Genomic DNA, 27022 nt, shown 5'->3' with positions numbered 1-27022 from the left:
CACTAGGGGCACAAATGAAGCAGCTTCCCAGAAGCAGCACTTGGCACTCTGGCTCTGGAATACGCAGTTGCAACTTGCGCAGTTTTCTTAATACAATTGCAGTTCATACAGCTGTGTATTCATCTCCCATTTCAATGCATTGTGGACTACTCAGAGTCCAACATTTGGTGGCAGAGGTGATACATTTTACATTTCTGGTTACAGCCATTTTAATGTTCACAGCCAGTTATGTGGAGACAAGACTCGTGTTGCAAAATAAGTTCTTTTGAGGACAATGCTTCAATCGGTGTATGAGCATTTAAAGTATGATGAGAGTGATTTCATATGGCAAAAAACTGTCCTAATAAAATGATGTTTAGCAACTTGAATCTTTTTCTTCAGTATGGACACTGTATGCAATTTAGATGTAGTCTGCCAATTTGAAGCCAGGAAGCCAGCTATGAGCTAGCTCTTTCATCAGTGAGAATCAGCTACATCTACATGCCTACACTGAAAGTAGGGCTGAGCAGCTCAACACATTAGCGACAATTTCTTTTCACAATTCCTGCAATCCCAGTGTCATTTAGTCATAATCATTACATAGTATAAATTGTTTTAACCCAAACCCACCTATTATCAGTTTCATGTTACAAGAGGGAAGGTAACAGTGAAGTTAGGTTTTTTAAGTGTCATGGTATTTTTCACTATAAAGAAATAGCAGTTTTGGTTTGGTTAGACTGAACGTGGTTTCCCAGTATCCACCAGCTAAGCTTTGGTTGACAGTGTATAGTGCCCCGGCAACCTGCCTTATGTGGCTATTTCTATGAAATTTGCCAATCTCTCCTACTGCCTGTATTTTTTTTTAGTTTTATAACAGTTGCAAGTATCAGATATTGCATGTTGCAGAAACCACATTGCCAGGAAGCTGTTACATTATTATTATAATCAAAAAGAAGCGCTAAGCCACAAGGACTATACAGCGCTGCAGGGCAGGAAGGAAGCGAGGGCATCAGGTGGCAAAAGGGAGATGGATGAGCAACAGGTTACGGATAACAGCGGGGCAGTGGATGGTGAAAGGGTAAAGGGCAGCAAGAGACTGAACCAGAAAGGGCTGAGGGGAGTGCGAAAAGTATCATCAGAGTTTGTGGAGTAAATCAGTCGTTGTCAAGAAGTCAATGAGAGAGTCAGGATTAAAGGAGGGTCCATCAGCAAGAAGGGAAGGTAAAGAGAGAGTAGGAGAACGAAGACGACGTTGGAGGTAAATTCTGCGTGCTCGTTGATAGAGAGGGCAGTCTAACAGAATGTGGCTAATCGATACTGGAACTTGACACTGCTCACAGAGAGGAACAGGGTGCCTCTCCATGAGATACCCATGAGTAAGACGAGTGTGGCCAATGCGAAGGCGGGAGAGAGTGGTCTCCCAACCTCGGCACTGATGACAAGAAGACGGCCAGTAACCTATGCTCGGTTTAATAGAATGAAGTTTGTTACCGAGCAGAGTTGACCAACGTTGTTGCCAACGGGTGCGAAGGTGGGTAGCTATTGCAGCAAAATAGTCCAGAAATGGAACACCTCGATAGGAAATTGGTAGGTCATATACTGCTGACCGCGCAGCAGTGTCTGCCTGTTCATTGCCCTGTACGTCGACATGACCAGGGACCCAACAAAAAACAATATCTTTATGTTTGGTAGAGATACGGCGTAGCCAAAGTTGGATACGGAGAACTAGGGGATGAGATGTATCAAATTTTCGTATAGCCTGTAGAGCACTAAGGGAGTCTGAGACTACTACAAATGATGACACAGGCATAGATGCGATACGAATAAGTGCTGCAAGAATGGCATACAGTTCAGCAGTAAAAATGCTAGCTGAAGATAGTAAATGCCCTCGTACGACGCTGTCCGGAAACACTGCTGCGAATCCGACGCCGTCTGAAGACTTAGAGCCATCTGTGTACACAGCGGTGGCATGAGAATGAGAGTGGAAGTGATCAAGAAAAAGAGAGCGGGAAGCCACCGTAGGCAGTTGAGCTTTCGAGCAAGGGAGTGAGAAAGAACAGACCCGAACAGCTGAAACTTCCCAGGGGGGTAGGGAAAAGTGAGATGCTACATGAACATATAAAGGTGGTAACTGAAGGGAAGACAAGAGTGAAAGTAGGCGAAGAGAAAAGGGACGGAGCAAACAGGGGCGGCGAACGAATAAAGAATGTCTACTAATATCGGTGACCATTCTATAAATGGAAGGATTGTGTAGATCGTGAGAGCGTACATAGTAACGAAGGCAATGGGCATCACGGCGATCAGACAAGGATGGAACATTTGCTTCTGTATAGAGGCTCTCAACAGGGGAAGAGCGAAAAGCACCAAGGCACAAACGTAAGCCTTGGTGATGGATAGAGTTAAGGCTAGAGAGAGTAGCAGGAGAGGCCGCGGAATAAATCTGGTCACCATAATCGAGTTTCGATAAAACGAGGGCTGAATGTAGGCGAAGCAGAGTTCGACGATCAGCTCCCCAGGAAAGATGAGCAAGGGTTTTAAGAAGGTTTAGCCGACTGTGACAAGTTGCCTTCAGAGAGGTAATGTGAGGTTTCCAGGTTAACCGACGGTCAAAGAGAAGGCCTAGAAACCTGACTGTATCACGTTCGGGGATACGGGAGCCATAGAGATACAAAGGATGATCGGAGATAACAGAGCGTCTAGTGAAAGTAATTTGGTGAGTTTTGGTACTTGAAAATTTAAACCCATGTGTGGTGGCCCAAGTGGAAACACGGTCGACCGCATGCTGGAGAGAAACTGCAATAAGGTGACAGTCAGCGCCTGCACAAGCAATAGCGAAGTCATCAACATAGAGTGATGACCAAATATTGGGTGGAAGAACAGAGGCCAAATCATTTATAGCAAGGAGAAAAAGTGTTGTGCTTAGAACACATCCCTGAGGGACACCTTCAGCTTGGACGAAGTCCGGGGAAAGAACATTATTGACTCGAACACGGAAATGTCTGTCAGTTAAAAAGTTCTTAAGGAAGGATGGTAGATTGCCTCGGAGGCCTAAGGAATGGGCCTGGGCCAAAATATTATACCTCCAAGTTGTGTCATATGCCTTCTCAAGGTCAAAAAATATGGCAATAACTGAGTGATTATTCGCAAAGGCATTACGAACATACGTATCCAAGCGTAGTAAGGGGTCTATGGTAGAACGACCCTTACGAAAGCCATATTGACTAGCGGAGAGACTGTTGTGAGTCTCTAAATACCACATTAAACGTCGATTTACGAGGCGTTCCATCACTTTGCAAACTGCACTTGTAAGAGCGATGGGGCGATAGTGGGAGGCATCATGTCCTGTAGTACCCGGTTTGCGGAAAGGGAGAACAATGGCAGATTTCCACAGCTGGGGAAGAACTCCTTGTGCCCAAATAAGATTGAAGAGGTGTAAGAGGACTACAAGGGCTGACCGATGTAAATGTTGTAACATACGAATATGAATGTCATCAGGCCCAGCTGCCGATGATCGGCAAGCTGAGAGCGTTGCCTCCAGTTCTTGAAGTGTAAAAGGCACATTATACTGTTCTTCTCCGAGAGAAGAAAAGTCCAAGGGTACTAACTCTCTGGCAGACTTTGAGGAAAGAAACGAGGGGCATAGATGGAGCCCTCGGGAAATACGGACCAGATGTGTGCCAAGTTCAATGGCAACGTCGAGAGGGTTTGCTATATCAACACCAGTGACCCGTAGAACAGGAGCCGGGTCAGGAGAGTATTTACCACTCAATTTCCTCACTTTTTTCCAGACTGCACTCATAGAAGAAGCAGAGGTGATGGTGGAAACATAGTCTCGCCAACAAGTGCGTTTAGCTTCACGGATGACTCGGCGAGCGATCGCACGCTTCTGCTTAAAATCAACAAGTCTCTCAGCGGTTCTATTGTACCGGTACCTGCCCCATGCAGCACGTTTCAAACGTACTGCACGAGCACAAGCAGGAGACCACCAAGGCACGCACTTCTGAGAATGCCTGCCTGAGGTGTGGGGTATAGAATGAGAAGCTGCGGTATAAACTGATGTCGAGAAGATGTGTAGGAGCTCATCAATGGAGGATGAAGAAGGAACCTCACTAAAAGCAGTGAGGTGTGAGTAAAGATCCCAATTTGCCCGATCAAATTGCCAGCGAGGCCTACGGGAAGGTGGTGAATAGGAAGGAGAAGTAAGAATGATCGGAAAATGATCGCTGTCATGTAAGTCTGGTAGAACAGACCAGGTGAAGTCTAGTGCAGTGGAGGAAGAGCAGACTGATAGATCGATGCAAGAGAGAGTATGAGTACGAGGATCAAAATGGGTGGGAGTACCCGTATTTAAAACATGGAGGGGGTGAGAGGCAAGAAAAGCCTCCAACTGAATGCCACGTGAGTCACAATGAGACCCCCCCCAGAGGAAATGGTGGGCATTAAAATCACCAAGTAACAGAAGTGGTGGTGGTAAGGATGAAACAAGAAAGGCAAAGTCTGGGATAGAAAATGCTCGAGAAGGAGAGAGATATAAAGAACATATTGTAAACCACTTATTCAAGTGGATACGGGCTGCAGTGTAATGCAGCGAGGTATGGACAAATAGTTGACAGTACGGAATATCATTGCGTAGAAGAAGGGCACTTTCATTAAAGGTCCCATCTGAGAAAGGATCCGAAGAATACAATAAATTATAGCCTGAGATAGGTTGGAAAACAGCCGAGTGTAATTTTGGTTCTTGTAAGCAAGCACCAACAGGGGAAAACCTGGAAAGCAACATCTGAAGCTCACCCCGATTACCCCTGAGGCCGCGGATATTCCACTGTAAATAGGCCATGATTGGCGATGAAGAAAATATCAGGAATCTGTAGGTAAAGGCACCTACGGACTAGAGGGGTTAGAAAAGTCAACGTGTGGTGGCATTGGAAGATGTTCAAGTAGCGAAGGAACGGAGCGTTGCGAAGAATGGGGTTGTGAAGATGGAGGAGAGGGAAGAGAAGGAACAGGAAGTGAATCAGTGTCCATTGAAGGTTTAGTCTCTGCAATATATTCTGAAATGGCTTCAAGTGTTTCTGAATTCAAAGATGTATGGGAAACCATATTGGAGATAGGAGGAGGAGGGTGAGTAAAGATTGGGACAGTAATGGACTGTACCAAAGTAGAGGGGGAGGGAAAAGTGTAAGGGACTGGAGATGAAGTGTGGGGGGGGACAGAAGAGGTAGAAACCTGGGAGGTGACAGAAGAGGGAGAAACTTGGGAGGGGACGGGGGTGGAAGGCATAGTACGAGGAGGAGGGTGAATCTCCACACTTGTAATAGAGCCAGAGAGAGGGGAAGAACTAGGTACAGAGACTGGAAAGGTAACGTGTGGAGGTGGAAGAAGGGAAGGAAGGGGCAAAGAAGATTTGAGCAATGTGGATTTTTTGGACTTCTGAGTAGAGGGGCGATTGGTATTAGGTGTCGTACGAGGTCTTGTCGATACTGGGGCTTGTGAGGAAGGACGCGAAGATGTGAGAACAGACTGAGTTGTAGTCGGGACGTCAGAGCCAAGGACAGCAAAAGGATTAGATGCCGTAATGGCTATGGGAGGGGTAACAACAGAGGAGGCTGCAGAAGATGGGACCCCAGAAGTGGGGGGATGTTTGGAAACACGAGAATAAGAAACACGGGGTAGTCTCCCTTGGAGGCGGAGATGAGTAACTGCCATAGCATAAGGGAGACCTTCTGCCTCTTTGAGGCAACGGATTTCACGTTCATTTAAGTAGACCTGGCAACGGCGGGAGTACGAAGGGTGAGCTTCATTACAATTAAGGCAAGATGGAGGTTGACTGCAAGATGTATTAGAATGGTTGTCGGCACCACAGACTGGGCATTCGGCCATAGATCTGCAATATTTCGCTGGGTGACCAAAACGCCAGCAATTTCTACATTGTTGCGGTGTAGGTATCACCTTTCGAACTTGTAACCGATGTCCCGCGACATATACAGAGGACGGGAGTTCTCGGCTGTCAAAAGTTAAACGAGCCACATTGCAAGGGTAACGTCTCCGCCCCCGGGCAGGAAGGACATAAGTGTCTACTTTGAGGATTGGGAGATCCTGGAGTTCCAGCTGTTCAAAAATGTCATTGCCACATGACTGGAAATTCTGTTGGACTATGGTATGGGGCAGAATGACAGTACCACTACAAGAATTGAGAGAAAGATGTTTTTCAATAGTGATAGGAGTAGTATCGATATTCGAAAGGAGAGAAAGATCATGAGCTTGGGTAGCATTCTGGACAGTGACGATGCGCGTACCGCTCTTGAGAGCGTGAAATGAAATATCTCTGCCAACATGACGCAGGAGCGCTTTGGCAATACTATGGTCAGAAAGGTAGGCAGAAGAAGAAGTTGGTCTTAAAGTAAAGAATTTAGTCCATTGTGTGGTCCGAAACTGAGCGTGGAGAGGGAGTGCTTGACGTGTCGGTCGTTTCCGAGTAGAATGGGAAGGTAACGACGGAGCATCATCAGGAGATTGACGTTGGCGTTTAGGAGTAGGACCGGAGTTGGTCCGGCATGAAATGGGTGGGCGATTCGAAAATTGCCGTACCGTAGAGGGAGAAGCCGGAAGCATAGTCAAAGGAGAGCGGAGTTCAGACAAATCGAAGGAGTCAGTCGAAGCCCCGGTACCTGAAGCGGGTGAGGAAACAGCACCAGCAAGAGGTACAGGGGCATCAGGAGTGTCCGAAGAGTGGTCTAAACACAAGGCAGGGTCAGAATGGGGTGCGGTATCAAGAAGGGGCCCGGGGGTAGTGGTTTCATGGACTAGGGCTGCCATGGTTAGGTTACTCCTTTGCTTTTTGTTTTTAAGAAAAAAAAAGAAAGAAGAAAAGAAAATAAAAACAAAAAAAAGAATAAAAAAAGGGGGGAGCGGGGAGGAATAGTTCCCAGGAGGAATGAAAGGGCCGGAAATCTCCCTCCGCGCCCAAGAGGACTCGACACCGCTAGTAGCGCAGATGCAGCATGGAACCCGTGCCATACCCTACCCTTCATGCCAGTAAACCAGCAATCCGGGATAGCAACCTCACATCTGCCGAGCTACCTCGGTGGACAAAAGAGAGGGCGGCCGGATATCCGCCACAAAGCATACCTCCTTCAGCCACCACCCCCGGAATCCGAAAGGTGGCTTCCAGAGATACACCCGTCGCCCAAAAGACACCCAAAGCTACTCCGGGATACCGGAGAGGAATCGGGACATCCCTAGGCAATCCAGATTCCACGGCAAACTACGCCACCGCCAAGAAACCTCAACGGAATGGGATCGACCCCGGTGTCCTTTCCCCTACCTAGGAACTAGCGCGCCTGTGGGAGAAATCACGAAGGCTAAAAAGAGGAAGGGCAAAAGGGAGGGGTGAGGAGGAGGAGGAGGAATGGAAAAAGGGGAGGATGGGGAGGATGGGATAGGGGAGGGGAGAATGGGGGGTAATTAGGTTCGGTCTGAGGAAGAAGACCGACAGGGCTAATTCCTCAGACCAAGAGCCTCTTCACCACGCCAAGGAGCCCCCCTTGAAGAGGGGAAGCTGTTACAACTACCTGATAATCTCCTTGTCCTCTTGGTATTACCCCCATACACCCTTTCTATTCCATCACTGCTTTCTCATGGCAGGTAGACACTGGTTATATTGCTTATCATCTCTTGTCCATGTTTACCCAGCAGTAAATAGGTTAGGTTAGGTAAGGTTCATCAGGAAACAGAACAGGTGTCTCCTGACACGGGTCTTAGATGATGGCCTGTCATTGGAGCTTTTGGTCATCTGACCGAGGCCTTCCACTGGCTTACCGGTCAACCCCTTTAAAAATTATGGTCATAGTTATAGTAAATAGGTGCCTGATTGTTAGTCAGCTTTGGAGTATGCAGTATACCTTACATAGTGATAGTCTTAGAATTAAGTGAAGCAGGATAACACTTTTTTTTTTGTAATTAAACACTACAGTATTTCTACAGCAACATCCCGGGTAAGTGCTTGAACATGCAGTGACTGTGACTTTATAGGTGTTATATTTCCCCTTCCTCTACCTTACCGTCTTATCAGTTTTCACTTAATACTACCTTACCGTGTTATCAGTTTTCACTTAATACTACCTTACCGTGTTATCAGTTTTCACTTGATATTACCTTACTGTCTACCTACCTGGAGGATATTCCAGGGGTCAATGCCCCCGCGGCCTAGTCCTTGACCAGGCCTCCCAGTGGATCAGGGTCTGTTCAACCAGGCTGCTGCTGCTGGCCGATGAATTGCAGCACATCTGATTGGGCACTGATTTTAGGTGTCTGTCCAGTTCCCTCTTGTAGATAGCCAAAGGTCTACTGGTAGGCTGATAAAGCAGTCCTGGATCCCGAACACTTAGTGTTTTCTCTTAGTGTAATCATAAGAACATAAGAAAGAAGGAACACTGCAACAGGCCTACTGACCCATGTGGAGCAGGTCCATGTCCCCCCCCCCCTGGATTAGCCCAATGACCCACCCAGTCTGATCATCTCCACTCAAGGATGGAGCACTGCACCAGACCCAGCAGCACAAGCTAGTCAGGTCCAACTCACACCCATTCATGTATTTATCTAACCTATTTTTAAAACTACACAACGTTTTAGCCTGAATAACTGTACTCGGGAGTTTGTTCCACTCATCCACAATTCTATTACCAAACCAGTGCTTTCCTATATCCTTTCTGAATCTGAATTTTTCCAACTTAAAACCATTGCTGCGAGTCCTGTCTTGGCTGGAAATTTTCAGCACGCTATTTACATCCCCTTTATTTATTCCTGTTTTCCATTTATACACCTCGATCATATTCCCCCTAATTCTACGCCTTTTGAGAGAGTGCAGATTCAGGGCCCTCAGTCTATCCTCATGATACCTCTTCCTTTTAATTTAGGGTATGCTGCACCATCTGCTTAGTCTTTTGCTTTCGTAGGGAGTTATTTGTGTGTGCATATTTGAAATCAGTCCCTCTAAAAATTTTCCAGGTGTACGTAGATTATAATTCATCTTTCTCGCCTGAGTTCCATGGAGTACAGGCCAAGGGACTTCAAACATTTCCAGTAATTATGGTGCTTGACTGAACTAGTATGTGCAGTTAAAGTTATTTGCACTTTCTCTAGATTTGTCATTTTACCTGCCCTGAATGGAACTGTTAGTGTATAGAAGTATTCCAGCCTAGACAGAACAAGTGATTTAAAAAGGATCATTGGTGTGGCATTCCACATTTTGAAAGTTCTCATTATCCATCCTATCATTTTCCTCGGAGATGTGATAGTGACACTGCTGTGATCTTTGAAGGTGAGAGCCTTTGACATTATCACTTGCAAGTCCTTCACATTAGTTTTTTTTGCTCTATGCTGCGGTTAGAATTTGTTGCGTACTCCATTCTAGAAATTTGTCCTAATCAAATATCATATTGTTTTCCGTAGCCATTAGAAAACTTGGTTTATATCCACTTGGACAATTACCGTATCCTCAATGGATGACACTCATAAAGATTCTAATATAGTCTGCAAAAGAAGACACGGTGTTATGGTTTACATCACTGTGTCAGATATTAGGATGAGGAAAAGGACTGGAGGAAGTACTGTACCGTGTGGAAAAAGCCTTTTCACTATGGCAACCTTCAACTCAACTCTGTTTATCATTACTCTTTGTGTTCTATTGGTTAGTAAGTTTAAGATCCATAGTGTGTCATCAGTTTTCGGATAGTCACTCCAATGATAGATTTTTTTTCCTAAGTAAACAACAAAGTTTAACATGAGCAAATTTTAGTCATTCACCCGTTTGGAACTTTATTTACTATATAAAAAAACTTTAAGGTAGCCCTGCTTTGAAAGACAAAAAGATACCAACAGGCACGGCACTTCAAACACACACACACACACACACACAAACTGTTATCAACTACTGTCAAGGGAGTTACCATCGTGTTGGTAAAGCTCTTTTGATCGAAAGAACTGAAGTTACCTGATCCTTCCTCTGATCGACCTTGAATATCTCCCATTCTCCAGGCATTTTATCACTCCATCGAGGTCATCCTAATCGTAATAATAATAATAAACTTCTGCCAAGTGTTAACCAACGTGTCATCTTCACAGCCCACGAACATTGCTTATCTACAACTTATTTTGCTCTCTACTGGCAGTGTTGTCATCTAAGGCATTGCTAACAGTGATACCAGCTACAGAATTATTACATTCATGAAGGGGAAGAACTAAACCTGTAGGGGCCATACAGCACCTTGGGGAAGGAATGCATTCAGGCTCAATTCAAGGAACTAAAACAATGGTCCATTTCCTTAGATCAGAAGTCTGTCCCCAGCATCATGGAACCTCCTATGAGGGTGCCAGCTACACAAGCTTATACAGTATTAAATACATACTATGTTAAGTTGCTCTCAGTAGTGTTGGGTTCTGCACAACTAGAAATGTTTCAATCTATGTTACCACTGCCAACAACTTCAAGCATCAGTGTCTATTAATAATATTGCCATCTAAAGCACCTACATTTTCTATGAACAGTCGTACCATCTAGCACACCTTGACTCTTGCAAAGTTACCACTCAAGGCACATTCTTTCTACTAGCAGAAATACCATATAAGCCACCTTTACTGTCTACTAGCAGAGTTACTAAGTATAAACAAATTCTACTTACACATAAAGCAGTCTAAGTATTTGCTACTCATCTTGGCAATAGTTATTGCTGCATTGTAACATTTGAATTAATCTTTCTATAATTATTTAATTTTATTTCACTGTGTTTTATATAAATATTTTTTTTTACCGACAGTTGAAGGTACGGATATAGAGGCATAGTGCCAACAAGTGTGGGTAGAATAACAAGTGTCATTCAGGGTTGACTATTATCAAGTAATACAATGTTTTTAACATATACTTACAAAGAATGCTTTAAGAATTATTTAGAAAATCTATGGTCTCTCTCAAACCCTTAAAGGAAACATTCCTGCAAGATCAGTAACTTCTAGTAATGGCACTGATCTACATACATGTATTCTAGCAGGTTCTCGAGCCAAGCACATCTCCCAACTACTGGGCACCACTACCAGTGCTCACCTTCAGCTTTCTGGTGACCTAATCAACAGCATTAGAAATCAACAAGCTTAAAACTCGCCAGCTACAGACTAGGTTATAGATTTACTCCCAAGGGAATTCAGACCAGATAAGGATGTTTGTTCATCTTGTCTAGCTTTTATGGGCCTAGCCAAACTCTACTCTTTTGCAACATCTGTTACAAACATTTGGCAAGGCAATAGAGTTCACCGTAAGTGTTCTAGTTGCATGCAAACTTCTACATGGAGACCCTAAAGATGGGTTTTCCATCATCATCCCATCACCATAACTGGTTATACTGTGTGGATGACACCCATTATTACAACTAGAAGATTCAACCTTATAAACCTAGAAAAAGGTCTTAATTTTCTTAAACCTTTCATACAGCTCATTTTGGAAGGAGAGAGAATACATCATTTTCTAGACTTCTTAGTTTTTAAAACAGTTCAAATTTTGAAATTTAAGGTTTTCCATTAATCGACTCATAAAAACAATATTTTACACCTCCCATTATGAAAGAAAGACATAACAAGGAATCTTGATCAGCTTTTTTTTTTTTTTTTTGACTGCCTAAAGAGTGTGGGGGCCTCAAAATTTTAGAAGAGGAATACGACACAAGTATAAAAATCTTCTCCACAATACAAATTCTGTCACAATTCATCAGAGACTGTAAACAGAGGACCCAGCAAATCCTATTTACTTCAACAGAAGGCAAGCGAGATATTCTCCTCATGTTCCAACAGGCAACATCATAGATATAATTATCAAAGTAATCAAAAGTGATACTAACGTAGCAATCCGAAACATTACCAGATCTGGACATGGGCTATCAAAAACAACACACAAGACAGAGTATAGACGCCAGGATTCGGGAAAACCAGGATGCTTATAGGACTCGTAACACTAACAATGTGTCATTCATAGGAACAAACATGTATATCTAATGTCGTAAACAGATGCCATTCATTTTATTAAAGAGGATAGAGACCAATGACAGTGCATGGACTCAGCAGTCATTGGCGCAACCAATAAGAGTGAAAAAAAACCAGGGTGTCTAGCATACTTCCCTTCTGATGTATGACAGATGAGACCATGTAGTCCAAACTGATCAGCTGACATCTTGCCGTAAATGATCTTATGTTCAGCGAGTATGGGGGAGGTCTGAATAGCTACACACCAAATAGCCTGTGGATCGAGTTGAGTGCCCAAGGAGGAACTGGGAACAGCTAAAAGGAAATTTGAATGTGGTGCCTTCACCACTAGGAGACGAGCTTTGTCCTTCCTTGAAGCGTTGTTCAGCACTGTGCTAGCGAGTATTTCCATGACTGGATTGTCCCAATGAGACTGTGCTCTTAAGGAGGAGCTGGCCTGCTTGGAGTCTGCAAGGCTGTCCTACAGCATGGCTGCTTCGATGAACTTGGGGTCGTGAGCTCCTACAACATCTCTTAAGCATTCCGACACAATCTCCTTTACTAGCTCACTGGAAACCATACACAAGGACAGAAATGCAAGTAATGCTATCTGTGTTGCCTTGCACACCCTTATACCTCCCAGTCGCATTGGAAGTGTTGACTGGTCCCATTAGTGATCTTCCAGTGACATATTCACTGCTTTCCTAAAGACAGATCTCAGGCGTGCATCATATTCACTGAGTGTTGGGTTGTTGAAAGAGGGTGCACACCTCAAGAAGTTAATCAGTCTTGGCAGAGTTAGACGCCTTGTGAGGAGATACAGTGTCGTGAGCATCTAGATCATTTATTCTCTCCTCCCTTCTCTTCAGGTCATTCAGTTTGTCCTTGAGGACTCATTCGAGAATGAGTTAAATTGACATATTACCTCAAACTACAGCAGTACTCAACCCTGCACGCTGCATCAAAGTGCTTAGTACTTATTATAGATAAATAATTCAGAGAGCCGACAAGTTTATGAGTGAGACACTTGTGTAACACTTGGGTATCTTGACTGTGGAAACGTTTCACCAACAAGTGGCTTCCTTTGTCCGGTACAGAGATGAATGGTGGTAGATGAGAAGTTGGAGGTAATCAGTCCCTCTGCCTCGGATTGATGTGTTCAGCTGATCAAGATTGATGGACTGGGGTTTGGGGTTTTCCTAGACTGAAGACACAAAATATACAATATCTGTTGTGCACATGATTGCTAACTACTGAATGACTTGATAAAAGTAAACCCTGAGTGAAATGTAGTCCTCATAATTATTTGTTCTGTATTTAGGCTTTTATATCCATACAGTTAAATGTATGTTTAGAAAGGAAAATTTTGACAGGCTGGTTAGTATGGGGAGTCAAATATCAATAAAGTTGGGCTGTTATAACATATGTTATTCCTGAGATATTCCACAGCCAAAAATAGTCTGATATGTACCAAGGTAGTATATAACTGACTTAATGTCTGACAATGAGGGAAGCAATTCTTTCCTCTCCATCACGAAATTTGTCTTGCCTTATATACCTCTCCCGTTAATGACGAAGACAATCAACAAAATTCTGATTCATTAATATTTGAAAAGTAATTATATATCAAACTAGACTTTATATTTTACTCATATTGCTTTACAGTATTAATTTAAAATAAAAAAATTCTTTCTCAAGTGATTATATTACTGTGAGCTTACCTAGAGCTATGCTACAGGAGTTTACAGTGCTCGGTGTTAAGGTCACATTTATGAAGCTGGTTTGGGGGTGGTGATCTGCTGCAAATTGCTTGCCCTTAGGAATTTACACCATCATATTGGTAATAGCTTGAAAAATTATACTGATATTGTCAAATTGACAATGTTAATCATTATTAGAACCACTGCAAATAAACAAATTAATTTGTCCATGCTATTTTTTTTTCTCAAAATCTAGCAAGAAATGTACACCCCTGAATTTTGAAATCAAAATACACTCAACAAAAAAATCATTTTGAAAAACTGCAGACAGTTCACTAGTAAGACTAGTTAAAAATATTCATTGTTAAGAAACTGCTTGTGCAGAGGAAGTCGTGCAAATATGATGTCACCAGTGTGGGAGAAGCCAATTGTGCATCAGTTTATAAGATACGAGATAGCAAGGCTGAGAGGCTGAGAGCTTTGATCCTCAGAGTTTTTTCTTTATTAAAACGGCTATGGTTTTAATGCAAGGGCTAATGTCTTTAGGGTAAGAGCTTCAGTCTGTAAGGCAAGGGCTTCTGCCTTTCGAGCAAAAGACTGTCTTTAAGGGAATTCTCCCCTTTTTTTTTTTCTTTTTTTTTTTTTTTTGGCCAAGGAAACATGCCTTCAGAACATAAATTCCTGTCTATCGGGCAAGATCTTCTGCTCAAAGTGGCCTTCACTATCTTCCCTTTGAAGCACCCTGTTCTTATTATAGTAATAAAAGGAGGGGGGAAACCTGCGAGATGAGAGGCATTCAGGTTTGATTCAAGAAAGGTGAGAGTAGGCCCAATCTGTCTGATCAAGAGGCCCCCACCAGCCTGAGGGAACCTCCCAGGAGGGGTGGTTAATCAGGTAGCTGATTAACTCTTCCTGAAATACTAAAGTCTCCCACCTCAGGTTTACAGAATTCAACAAATTGTGTGAGTCCCACCTTGCATGATTGAATTTGAAAGGGAAACAGCTTTGTTCTCATTGTGTAATTATCATACAGACCAAGGTATCAGTTCAGTGATAATGCATCCAATTTATAATCATAAAACTTCTTGCTTATAAAACTGCAACTGTTTTGGTCATGTGCAAAGCAGTGCAATAAAAAGTAAATAGTTGGAATCTGTTTATGAAAAATAATTAAAAAGCATAAATTTTAGAAAACAACTTTCAGACTAGACAGGACACTATGCACTTCATAAATGATTAAGGAGGTAAAGTAAAATGAATATTGAAGTAGATAATCGCAAGGGAAATCACCAGAGCAACAGGGAAAAGATAAACGCCAGCCTTTCCAAAGAGGATATTCCTAGAGAGCAATTTGCAGCCATACATGCCCCAAAACACCACTTATTACATTACAACTACAGGTGCAAGTGGTGGTTGTTTGGGGGAAGGGGAGGGATCAAGTGCTAGTTGTGGTGGTGGTGAAGGTGACGGAATGAATTGTGATGGCTGTTGTGGACCTGGTGATATTGGCTGTGGTGGTAGAGGTGGTTGGGGAGAGGAAGGAGAAAGGGGCTCCTACTCGCACTCTAAGTCTAGATATCTAGACCACTACTACAAGGGGCTTTCCCATACATGGGAGAGCTATAAAGAAGTGTAAGATGTGTGTGAGCTTAGCCCCGATCTCACTATACCTTTAACTCGTCTGCCTCTATGTAACCACTGTTGTCTTTGTCGTAAGCTTTCCATATCTGTAAGGGTGAGACGGGAGACACAATGACGGAAGAGACAGAGCTACAGAGACAGCTTTGTGCGCACGCACATACACGCACGCATGCACACACACACACACACACACACACACACACACACACACACACACACACACACACACACACACACACACACACACACACACACACCATAACTTACTCCTGCCACCTGTTGGCAGTATTCTTACCTTAAGTTCATTACTGTCTATAAAACCATTATGGTCAGCATCATATTGTTTCCAGATCTGAAAAGGACAAATTAGGGATGTAATTGGACAGTCTGTTCCACTGCCCAGTTTGTGGTAGAGAGAGTAACATCGGAGATTAAGATGAAGAAACATCGTCATGCAAGAGACAGGGTGGTGAAGATGACTGGTGGTGGTCACTGAAGGTGATGGAACATCATCATGCAGGAGACAGGGTGGTGAAGATGACTGGTGGTGGTCACTGAAGGTGAAGAAGAAAAATGTCGCTTTAAGAAAATGGTAGTGTATAAGACTGTCATTGGAGATTCAGGTATGAGAGAGAGATGGTGGAGAAAACCAGTGGTATGAAAGGGAGGTGGTGGAGAGGACCAGTGGTATGAGAGGGTGGTGGTGGAGAGGACTGGTGGTATGAGAGGGAGATGGTGGAGAAGACCAGTGGTATGAGAGGGAGATGGTGGAGAAGACCAGTGGTATGAGAGGGTGGTGGTGGAGAGGACCAGTGGTATGAGAGGTGGTGAAGAGGACTGGTGGTATGAGAGGGAGGTGGTGGAGAGGACTGGTGGTATGAGAGGGAGGTGGTGGAGAGGAACAGTGGTATGAGAGGGAGGTGGTGGAGAGGACCAGTGGTATGAGAGGGAGGTGGTGGAGAGGACCAGTGGTATGAGAGGGAGGTGGTGGAGAGGACCAGTGGTATGAGAGGGAGGTGGTGGAGAGGAACAGTGGTATGAGAGGGAGGTGGTGGAGAGGACCAGTGGTAGAGAAGACTGGAGGAAGAAACTGAGGTAGAAGAGTCTGTAGATTTAGGATTTACTCATTATGAAGAGAAAAATGAATAAGTGGAGATAGAACACACATGTTCTAAAATCATTAAATTATGATAAAAACAAGTGGAAGACATTTTCTGCATATCATTCTCATAAGTAAGAACTTACAAGTGGGTTAACATGCAATTTAAGCTTTGAAGTCATCACGCATAATAAAACTTCGGATTCCAAACTAAATAAACCAAGTTAATGCAGAAAAAATAATTACAATATGACACATCGTCAGTTTTTGGAACTCTACATATTATATTCTTTCTGAAAATAATCTTTGCTACAGCAAGCATAAGACAACCACTGTCCTGACTCAGCAATGGTTGGTAATACGTTGATGGGTGGTTGTTTAATTGGGCTTAAAGAAAGAATTTCGACACACAAGGGGCCATTAAGAGGCACATAAGTTCCCCATCTTCTAATAACATGCTCATTTTTCCAGTATAATCTACCCTGTCTATAATTACTATCACATTTGCTTTGTCTGTAATTTTTTTTTTTTTTTTCAACAAGTTGGCTGTCTCCCACTGAGGCAGGGTGACCCAAAAAGAAAGAAAATCCCCAGAAAGAAAATACTTTCATCATTCAACACTTTCACCTCACTCACACATAATCACTGTTTTTGCAGAGGTGCTCAGAACGCAACAGTTTAGAAGCATATACAGTAAGGCCCCGCTTTACGGCGTTTTGCCTTACGGCGTTCCGCTAATACGGCGATGTCAAATTATGACCAAAATTTGCTATACGGCAAGCGGTCTTTTAAATACGGCGCCCCCACCCGGTTTGTTTACATTTTCCGTGACCACATCTACATATTATGTCAGGAAACTTTCCAAAATTTCAAATGTTTTAAAGTTACTGCATATTTTATATGTACTCTGATAATTATACTTATGTGTACCTGTACCTAAATATACTTACACACTGTGCTGGTGTGCAGGTACACATTAAAATCGCTAAGTCTCTCTCTACTCATGACGCCAATACTACGTAATAATAATCGCTCCTGGGCACACTAAATGTCTTATTTTACATCAATATAAGCATTTTCATTAATCCATCTATGATATTTTCCTCAAAATTATATATGAAACCCATTACATAGCATATAAACATGATACATACACTCAGAATAAAAATTGATGTAAATATGAGATTTGTTTACAAAGCAGCTGTGTAGGTTGTGTCAAAGAATTACGTTTTCTCTAGTCAAACACTGGGGGGTAACTGTAGAAAAATATTCTTTTCGTATGCCTTTACTCTATGTATAGCAATTCACGACCCTTGTGGGTTTAGTGCTTTTTATAATTAATAATAATTATTATTTATTATTATTATTAATAATAATAATATTATTAATATTAATATTAATAATAATAATAATAATAATAATAATAATACAGTGGAACCTCAAAAATCGAATTGCTCCCAACTCAACCAATTATGTAAGTGTATTTTTGTAAGTGCTTTTGTAAGTGTATTTTTGAGGGTCTTAAATGGACTAATCTAATTTACATTATTCCTGATGGGAATAAATTCGTTCGGTAGTGGCACTCGAACAGCCTTCTGGACCAAAGAAAGTTCGATATTTGAGGTTCCACTGTATTATCATCATCATTATTATTATTATTATTATTATTATTATTATTATTATTATTATTATTATTATTATCTTCATTCACTCTAAAAATGGTGTGTTGCTGTTTGTTTATTCTGAACTAACTTGTACAACTTGTACACAATGTAAGAGTATTTGTATTGTGAGGTAATTATTATTAAAATAAAAAAATATTGAGGTAAATGTTTTACAAACTCTTACAAATGGACGTGAATGAACTAAAAGTAGGCACATATTAATACGCATTTCGCCTGACCAAGTGATAGTCCACTACCGGTTCAGTTTGTGTTCTTACATTGTCTCAACTCTGTATCTCGTTCTCTCTCTCATTTACTCTTTCGTTAACTAGTTGGCTCTCATTGACGATGGCGTCTAAGGTTAGCTGTAATAAAAAGAGAAGTCGTAAGCCTCTTGCTTTAAGTGCCAAGTTAGAGGATGATGGTGTGCCATTTTGATTTTATTCAATAAACACCCTGCCACTCACCTCTCACACATTAATATTAATATTTTAAGGTAAGTAATAAGTGTACTCTGTGTGTATCTTACCTTTTATTGTGTTTTTAATGCCTATTTCTATTGCTAACTTAATATAAGTTAGTGTAAACTTGTTGTCTGGCATTTATTGCATATTTTATATGCTCTGATAATAATACTTGTGGAGGCAGGTGGAGGGACAACATTACATTTTCTCTGTTCAGCAATCAGCAAAAATGTGTATGAATCTGCATTTGGCCCAGTCACTCCCCCACTCCGCTTTTGTTTACAATTTTCGGCATGAATTATTCATTACTTCTACCTTCGTTTATGATGGCATCTAAAGGTAGTTGTTAGAAATTATTAAATTAAGTGAACAAGGCATGTCGATGTTAATAATATGGCTCTGGGCCACAGTGTAGGTAGCTGGTAGGTGTAGCCCAGGCAGGCTACACCTACCAGCTAAGATAAGATAAGATAAGAGTTCGTTCGGATTTTTAACCTCGGAGGGTTAGCCACCCAGGATAACCCAAGAAAGTCGGTGCGTCATCGAGGACTGTCTAACTTATTTCCATTGGAGTCCTCAATCTTGTCCCCCAGGATGCGACCCACACCAGTCGACTAACACCCAGGTACCTATTTGCTGCTAGGTGAACAGGACAATAGTGTAAGGAAACGTGTCGAAATGTTTCCACCCGCCGGGAATCGAACCCGGGCCCTCCGTGTGTGAAGTGGGAGCTTTAGCCACCAGGCCACTGGGCCACCTACACTGACTTCCTACAAATAAATACTACTTACCTCTCTTCCTATATTAAGACTACACATATTTTAAGGTAAATAATGAGTGTACTGTATGTGCATTTTACCTCTCTGGCATGTTTTAAATATCGTATATTAAGTATGAAACGGGGAGCCAGTGCTACCTACACCTGGGCTACCTGCACATGACTTCCTACAAATAAGTACTACTCACCTCTCTCCCTACATTAAGATTACAAATACTTTAAGATAAGTAATGAATTTACTGTGGCTGTATTTTACTTTGTGTGTTTTTAATGCCTAGTTCTATTACTAACTTAATATAATTTAGTGTAAACTTGTTGTCTGGCATTTATATGCATTTATAAATGGAAAAAAATGAAGTTCTGCCTTCCGGCGATGTCTGCTTTCCAGCGACAGCCTGGAACCTAACCCGTCGTATAAGTGGGGCCCTACTGTACGTATAAAGATACACAACATATCCCTCCAAACTGCTAATATCCCAAAGCCCCTCCTTTAGAGTGCAGGCATTGTACTTCCCATTTCCAGGACTCAAGTCCAGCTATATAAAAATAACTGGTTTCTCTGAATCCCTTCACTAAATATTACCCTGCTCACACTCCAACAAATCGTCAGATCCCAAATACCATTCGTCTCCATTCACTCCTATCGAACACGCTCATGCACGCCTGCTGGAAGTCCAAGCCCCTCGCCCACTAAACCTCCCTTACCCCTTCCTTCCAACCTTTTCGAGGATGACCCCTACCCCGCCTTCCTTCTCCTACAGATTTAAATGCTCTCCATGCCATTCTACTTTGATCCATTCTCTCTAAATGACCAAACCACCTCAACAACCCCTCTTCAGCCCTCTGACTAATACTTTTATTAACTCCACATCTTCTAATTTCCACACTCCGAATTTTCTGCATAATATTTACACCACACATTGCCCTTAGACAGGACATCTCCACTGCCTCCAACCACCTCCTCGCTGCTGCATTCACAACCCAAGCTTCACACCCATATAAGAGTGTTGGTACTACTATACTTTCATACACTCCCTTCTTTGCCTCCATAGATAACGTTTTTTGACTCCACATATACCTCAACGCACCACTCACCTTTTTTCCTTCAACAATTCTATGATTAACCTCATCCTTCATAAATCCATCCGCCGACACTTCAACTCCCAAGTACAGTGGTCCCTCGTTTTTCGTAGTTAATCCGTTCCTGGAGTTGCTACTATTATCGAAATCTACGATTTTCGAATCAATTTTCCCCATAAGAAATAATGTAAATACAATTAATCCGTTCCTGACACCCAGAAGTATTAAAACAAAAAAATTTTTTACATGAAATATAGATGTAGTACATAAACAATACAATGGGAAATGATGAATGAAACATTAACAGCATAACACTTACCTTTATTGGAGATTCTTCTTAGTGTATGGTACCAATTGCTTTTCTGCGGTTGCTTCTCTTCTCTGTTTCTTAATGCCACTAGGACCAGCTTGAGAGTCACTGGAGTCCTGTCTCACAAAATAACTGTGGAGAGAGCTCTGTTTCTGGCGTCTCTTTAACACTTCCCTAAAATGGCCCAAGACTTTGTCACTGTACATGTTGCCAACATGGCTTGCAACAACCTTGTCAGGGTGATGTTTCTCCATAAATCTTTCCATCTTACCCCACATAGCAAAAATCTCTTTAATTTCTGAAGAAGGCACCTTCTTCCATCTCTCTTCCTCCTCCTCTGCAGAAAGATTCTGAGCTGCAATCTGTTGCTGTTCCTGCTGAAGCTCTTGCAGCTCCTCAATGGTGAGCTCTTCGTTGTGGTCTTCTACCAACTCTTCCACATCCTCCAAACTCACATCCAACCCCATGGAACTCCCCAGTGCCACAATTGATTTAACAACAGACATAGGCTCATCAGGGTCAGTCCCAAACCCTTCAAAATCCCTCTTGTCGACACAATCTGGCCACAATTTTCTCCAAGCAGAGTTCAAAGTCCTGGTAGCCACTCCCTCCCAAGCCATACCTATAAGGGTTACGCAATGGAGGATGCTGAAGTGTTCTCTCCAAAATTCCCTTAGGGTCAAGCAAGTGTCTGTGGTCACAGTCAAGCACCTGTGAAACATTGCTTTGGTGTAGAGTTTTTTAAAGATTGCAATGACCTGCTGGTCCATGGACTGGAGGAGAGGAGTGGTATTCAGGGGCAAGAACTTTACTGTGATGAACCCAAACTCCTCGAAAATTAGGTCATCCAAGTTTGGAGGATGAGCAGGTGCATTGTCCATTGCTAGCAGGCACTTGAGATCCAATTTCTTTTCCAGGAGATAATTCTTCACACTAGGGCCAAACACTTCATTGAACCACTCGACGAAAATTTCCCTCGTGACCCATGCCTTACTATTAGATTTCCAAAACACACACAATTTACTCTTCATAACATTGTTTTTCCTGAACACTCTGGGATTTTCAGAATGGTACACTAGTAATGACTTCACTTTGAAATCCCCACTAGCATTAGCCCAGAACATGACCTTCAGCCTGTCTTTCATAGGCTTGTGTCCTGGCATTGTCTTTTCCTCCTGTGTAATGAAGGTCCTCTTTGGCATTTTCTTCCAATAGAGGCCTGTTTCGTCACAATTGAACACTTGTTCAGGTTTCAGTCCTTCAGCCCCTATGTACTCCTTGAATTCATGCACATATTTTTCAGCCGCCTTGTGGTCTGAACTGGCAGCCTCACCATGCCTTACCACACTGTGTATGCCAGTACGGTTCTCAAACCAACCTTTGCTGGCCTTAAATTCACTCACATCACCACTATTTGCAGGAAATTTCTTTACCAGATCACTGTGCAACCGCCTAGCCTTTTCACAAATAATCGAAGTCATAAGAGTATCTCCCGCTAATTGTTTCTCGTTTATCTACACCAATAATAACTTCTCAACATCTTCGAGTACTGGTGATCTCATTTTTGTCGGCATAGTTACCCCCTTTGCAACAACAGTGTCCTTGATTTCCTTTTTCTTTGCCACTATGGAACATATGGTTGTGTAGGGTTTCTTATACATCCTGGCCAGTTCGGCCACACTTGTGCCACTTTCATATTGTTCAATGATGTTTTTCTTAAATTCAATCGTATTTCTCACCTTCTTTACCACAGGCTTGGCACTAGGAGCTTTCTTTGGAGCCATGGTAGCTTATTTAGTACTTGCAAGCACTAAAATGAGTGGAATATTATGAAATATTTCGTAGGAGCACGTGAGGGGGGCCTTCGCTCACTGGTAAACAATGCCAGACTGGCTGGGTAGGGAGGCCGCCCCAGGTCACACCGTGCGTACACGTCCCGGACGAACTACTATTCGCGAGTCACCCTATGATTAGTGAGCCCATGTTTATACGAAAATATCCCTATGATTTCCGAAATCTATGATTCCCGAGAACTACGAAAAACAAGAGACCACTGTATCTGAAAACATTCACTTCTTCCATACTCCTCCTCCCCAATTCGATATCCAATTTTTCTTTATCTAAATCATTTGATACCCTCATCACCTTACTCTTTTCTATGTTCACTTTCAACTTTCTACCTTTACACACACTCCCAAACTCATCCACTAACCTTTGCAATTTTTCTTTAGAATCTCCCATAAGCACAGTATTATCAGCAAAAAGTAACTGTGTCAATTCCCATTTTGTATTTGATTTCCCATAATTTAATCCCACCCCTCTCCCGAACACCCTAGCATTTACTTCTTTTATGACCCCATCTATAAATATATTAAACAACCATGGTGACATTACACATCCCTGTCTAAGACCTACTTTTACCGGGAAGTAGTCTCCTTCTCTTCTACACACCCTAACCTGAGCCTCACTATCCTCATAAAAACTCTTTACAGCATTTAGTAACTTACCACCTATTCCATATACTTGCAACATCTGCCGCATTGTTCCCCTATCCACTCTATCATATGCCTTTTCTAAATCCATAAATGCAATAAAAACTTCCCTACCTTTATCTAAATACTGTTCACATATATGCTTCAATGTAAACACTTGATCTACACATCCCCTACCCACTCTGAAACCTCCTTGCTCATCCGCAATCCTACATTCTGTCTTACCTCTAATTCTTTCAATAATAACCCTACCGTACACTTTTCCTGTTATACTCAATAAACTTATTCCTCCATAATTTTTACAATCTTTTTTGTCCCCCCTTCCCTTTATATAACGGGACTATACAGGCTCTCCGCCAATCCCTAGGTACCTTCCCCTCTTTCATACATTTATTAAATAAAAGTACCAACCACTCCAACACTATATCCCCCCCTGCTTTTAACATTTCTGTCATGATCCCATCAGTTCCAGCTGCTTTACCCCTTTTTATTCTCCGTAATGCCTCACGTACCTCCCCCACACTTACATTCTGCTCTTCTTCACTCCTAAAAGATAGTATACCTCCCTGGCCAGTGCATGAAATTACCGCCTCCCTTTCTTCCTCAACATTTAAAAGTTCCTCAAAATATTCTCGCCATCTACCTAATACCTCCCTCTCCCCATCTACTAACTCCCCTACTCTGTTTTTAACTGACAAATCCATACATTCCCTAGGCTTTCTTAACTTGTTTAACTCACTCCAAAAATTTTTCTTATTTTCATTAAAATTTCTTGACAGTGCCTCTCCCACTCTATTATCTGCTCTCCTTTTGCACTCTCTCACCACTCTCTTCACCTTTCTTTTACTCTTCATATACTCTGCTCTTCTTATAACACTTCTGCTTTGAACAAACCTCTCATAAGCTAACTTTTTCTCTTTTATCACACCCTTTACTTCATCATTCCACCAATCACTCCTCTTTCCTCCTGCCCCCACCCTCCTATAACCACAAACTTCTGCCCCACATTCTAATACTGCATTTTTAAAACTCATCCAACCCTCTTCAACCCCCCTACTACTCATCTTTGCACTAGCCCACCTTTCTGCCAATAGTCACTTATATCTCACCCAAACTTCCTCCTCCCTTAGTTTATACACTTTCACTTCCCTCCTACTTGTTGTTGCCACCTTCCTCTTGCCCCATCTACCTCTTACTCTAACTGTAGCTATAACTAAATAATGATCCGATATATCAGTTGCCCCTCTATAAACATGTACATCCTGGAGCCTACCCATTAACCTTTTATCCACCAATACATAACCTAACAAACTACTTTCATTACATGCTACATCATACCTTGTATATTTATTTATCCTCTTTTTCATAAAATATGTATTATTTATTACCAAATCTCTTTCTACACATAGCTCAATTAAAAGCTCCCCATTTACATTTACCCCTGGCACCCCAAATTTACCTACTACTCCCTCCGCAACATTTTTACCCACTTTAGCATTGAAATCCCCAACCACAAGTACTCTCACACTTGGTTTCAAACTCCCCACGCATTCACTCAACATTTCCCAAAATCTCTCTCTCTCTCTACACTTCTCTCTTCTCCAGGTGCATATACACTTACTATAACCCACTTTTCATATCCAACCTTTATTTTACTATACATAATCCTTGAATTAATACATTTGTAGTCCCTCTTTTCCTGACATATCTTATCCTTCAACATTATTGCTACTCTTTCTTTAGCTCTAATTCTATTTGAAACCCCTGACCTAATCCCATTTATTCCTGTAAATGCAATAGTAATTATGGACACGGCAGATTATAGTCGAAAAATGAACATGCTATTAAAAGATGGGGGAACTTATGTGCCCCAACGCTGCCTGTCACGTGGTTACTAACAACTGAAAATTATTTTATAATCCCAAACATGGGTGTATTGGAATTATCAAATCAAATCAATTCAAATCAAATCAAATCAAAGTTTATTCTCTATAAGGATTACAATGCGGGGTTTACAGATTTTGGTTATTGTGTGGTTTACATGTAATAAAATACTAATTACAGAGGGCGGCCACTAGAACACCGAGCATGGCTAGGCATTTCAGGCAAACTCAGATTAATTCTTAACCCTAAATTATTACAAATTGTGGAGTAAGTTGACTAAATACTAAGTGACTAAATACTAGTTTGGGAGTTTAGCAAAGTGAATGCTTTTGTTTTGGCACAATACATAGTTTCTATATTGGAGTATCACAGGCAAACTTGTGACTAGTTAGGAATCATTATTTTATTTTAAGGTTAAGATACATATTTCTGTGCTTATAGTCAAATGGGTGAGTGAGTGTAAGTGTGAACCACCAGGTGGTTTTTATGTAGTTAGTTGACAGGGTGTATCAGGGAGATAAGATGTTTTCTAATGGTAGTTTTGAAGGTGATGAATATGTCTGCAGTTCTAGAGTTTTCAGGTAGGGTGTTCCAGACTTTAGGGCCTTTGACATACATTGAATTTTTGTATAGATTAAGTCGGACACAGGGAATGTCGTAGAGATGTTTGTGTCTGGAGTTGTGCTTGTGGGTCCTGTCACAACTATCAAGAAAGCAGTTTAGGTCAAGGTTAATATTGGAATTTAAGGTCCTGTATATGTAGATTGCACAGTAGTAAGTGTGGATGTCCTGAACAGGGAGTAAGTTTAGATCTATGAAGAGTGGGGGGGTGTGTTGCCAGGGATGGGATTTAGTGATTATTCTTACTGCGGCTTTTTGTTGAGTTATTATTAGCTTTAGGTGTATTGCTGCAGTTGATCCCCAAGCACAAATAGCATAGGTGAGGTATGGATAAATGAGTGAATGGTATAGTGTGAGAAGGGCATATTGCGGCACGTAATATCGTATCTTGGAGAGGATCCCAACTGTTTTGGATACTTTTTTTGATATGTGTTGGATATGGGTGCTGAAATTCAGGTTGTTGTCGAGGTACGTATAGGCCTAGGAATTTGCCCTCATTATGTCTGGCAATTAGAGTGCTGTCAATCTTAATGTTTAGTTGTGCAGCACCTGCTCTGCTACCAAACATAATATAGTAGGTTTTGTCAGTGTTAAGTGCAAGTTTATTGGCTGTCATCCAAGTTGATATTTTTGAGCAGCTCCTCATTAACAATGGTGTTGAGTGTGGTAAGATTAGCATGAGAGATGACATAAGTCGTGTCGTCAGCAAAGAGAATGGGTTTCAGGTGCTGGGATACGTTTGGAAGATCACTGATGTAAATGAGGAAGAGCAGGGGTCCAAGGACACTTCCGTGTGGAACTCCAGTATCAAGTGGCCGTGCTGATGATGCTGTGTCTTTAATGGTGACATACTGATACCTATTAGTAAGGTAGGATTTGAAATATGCAAGCACATGGCCTCTTATACCATAATGGTCAAGTTTGTGGAGTAGGATGCCATGGTCTACTGTGTCAAAAGCTTTTCTTAGGTCAATAAAAATTCCTAGTGGATATTCCTTATTTTCCAATGCTGTATAAAGCAGATCTAGCATTTTTACAATTGCATCATTAGTGCTTTTATTTTTCCTGAAACCAAATTGGCAGGGGTTGAGTATGTTTTGTGCCGTTATAAATGAATACAGTCTCCTGTGCATGAGTTTCTCGAAGATTTTGGATAGCAATGGTAAGTTTGATATTGGCCTATAGTTGTTTACATCTGTAGGGTCACCACCTTTAATGTATTGGTGTAACTCTTGCTGTCTTGAGTAGTTTCGGGAAGGTGCTAGTTTCCAGCAACTTGTTAAAAAGTAATGAAATAGCATGCG

General features: G+C 41.9%; 1 protein-coding gene across 16 annotated transcripts in view; it reads right to left on the bottom strand.

Moving 5' to 3' along the window:
• Positions 1–27022, bottom strand: part of LOC128703610 (calbindin-32) — a 474209-nt gene that overhangs the window by 37244 nt on the left and 409943 nt on the right. For 12 of the 16 annotated variants that reach the window (XM_070101219.1, XM_070101210.1, XM_070101221.1 and 9 more), the window contains 2 exons: positions 15622–15678; positions 15356–15412 (listed from right to left, as the gene is read on the bottom strand). In XM_070101219.1, coding sequence (XP_069957320.1) covers positions 15356–15412; positions 15622–15678 — 114 coding nt within the window. The remainder of the gene's footprint in view (positions 1–15355; positions 15413–15621; positions 15679–27022) is intronic. The other 4 variants (XM_070101222.1, XM_070101225.1, XM_070101223.1 and 1 more) reach the window with 2 other exon arrangements.

The sequence above is a fragment of the Cherax quadricarinatus genome, chromosome 76 (assembly GCF_038502225.1).
Source record: "Cherax quadricarinatus isolate ZL_2023a chromosome 76, ASM3850222v1, whole genome shotgun sequence".
Classification (NCBI taxonomy): domain Eukaryota; kingdom Metazoa; phylum Arthropoda; class Malacostraca; order Decapoda; family Parastacidae; genus Cherax; species Cherax quadricarinatus.
The sequence above is the reverse complement of the archived record's forward strand: the minus strand, read 5'-3'. Positions and strand labels throughout refer to the sequence as shown.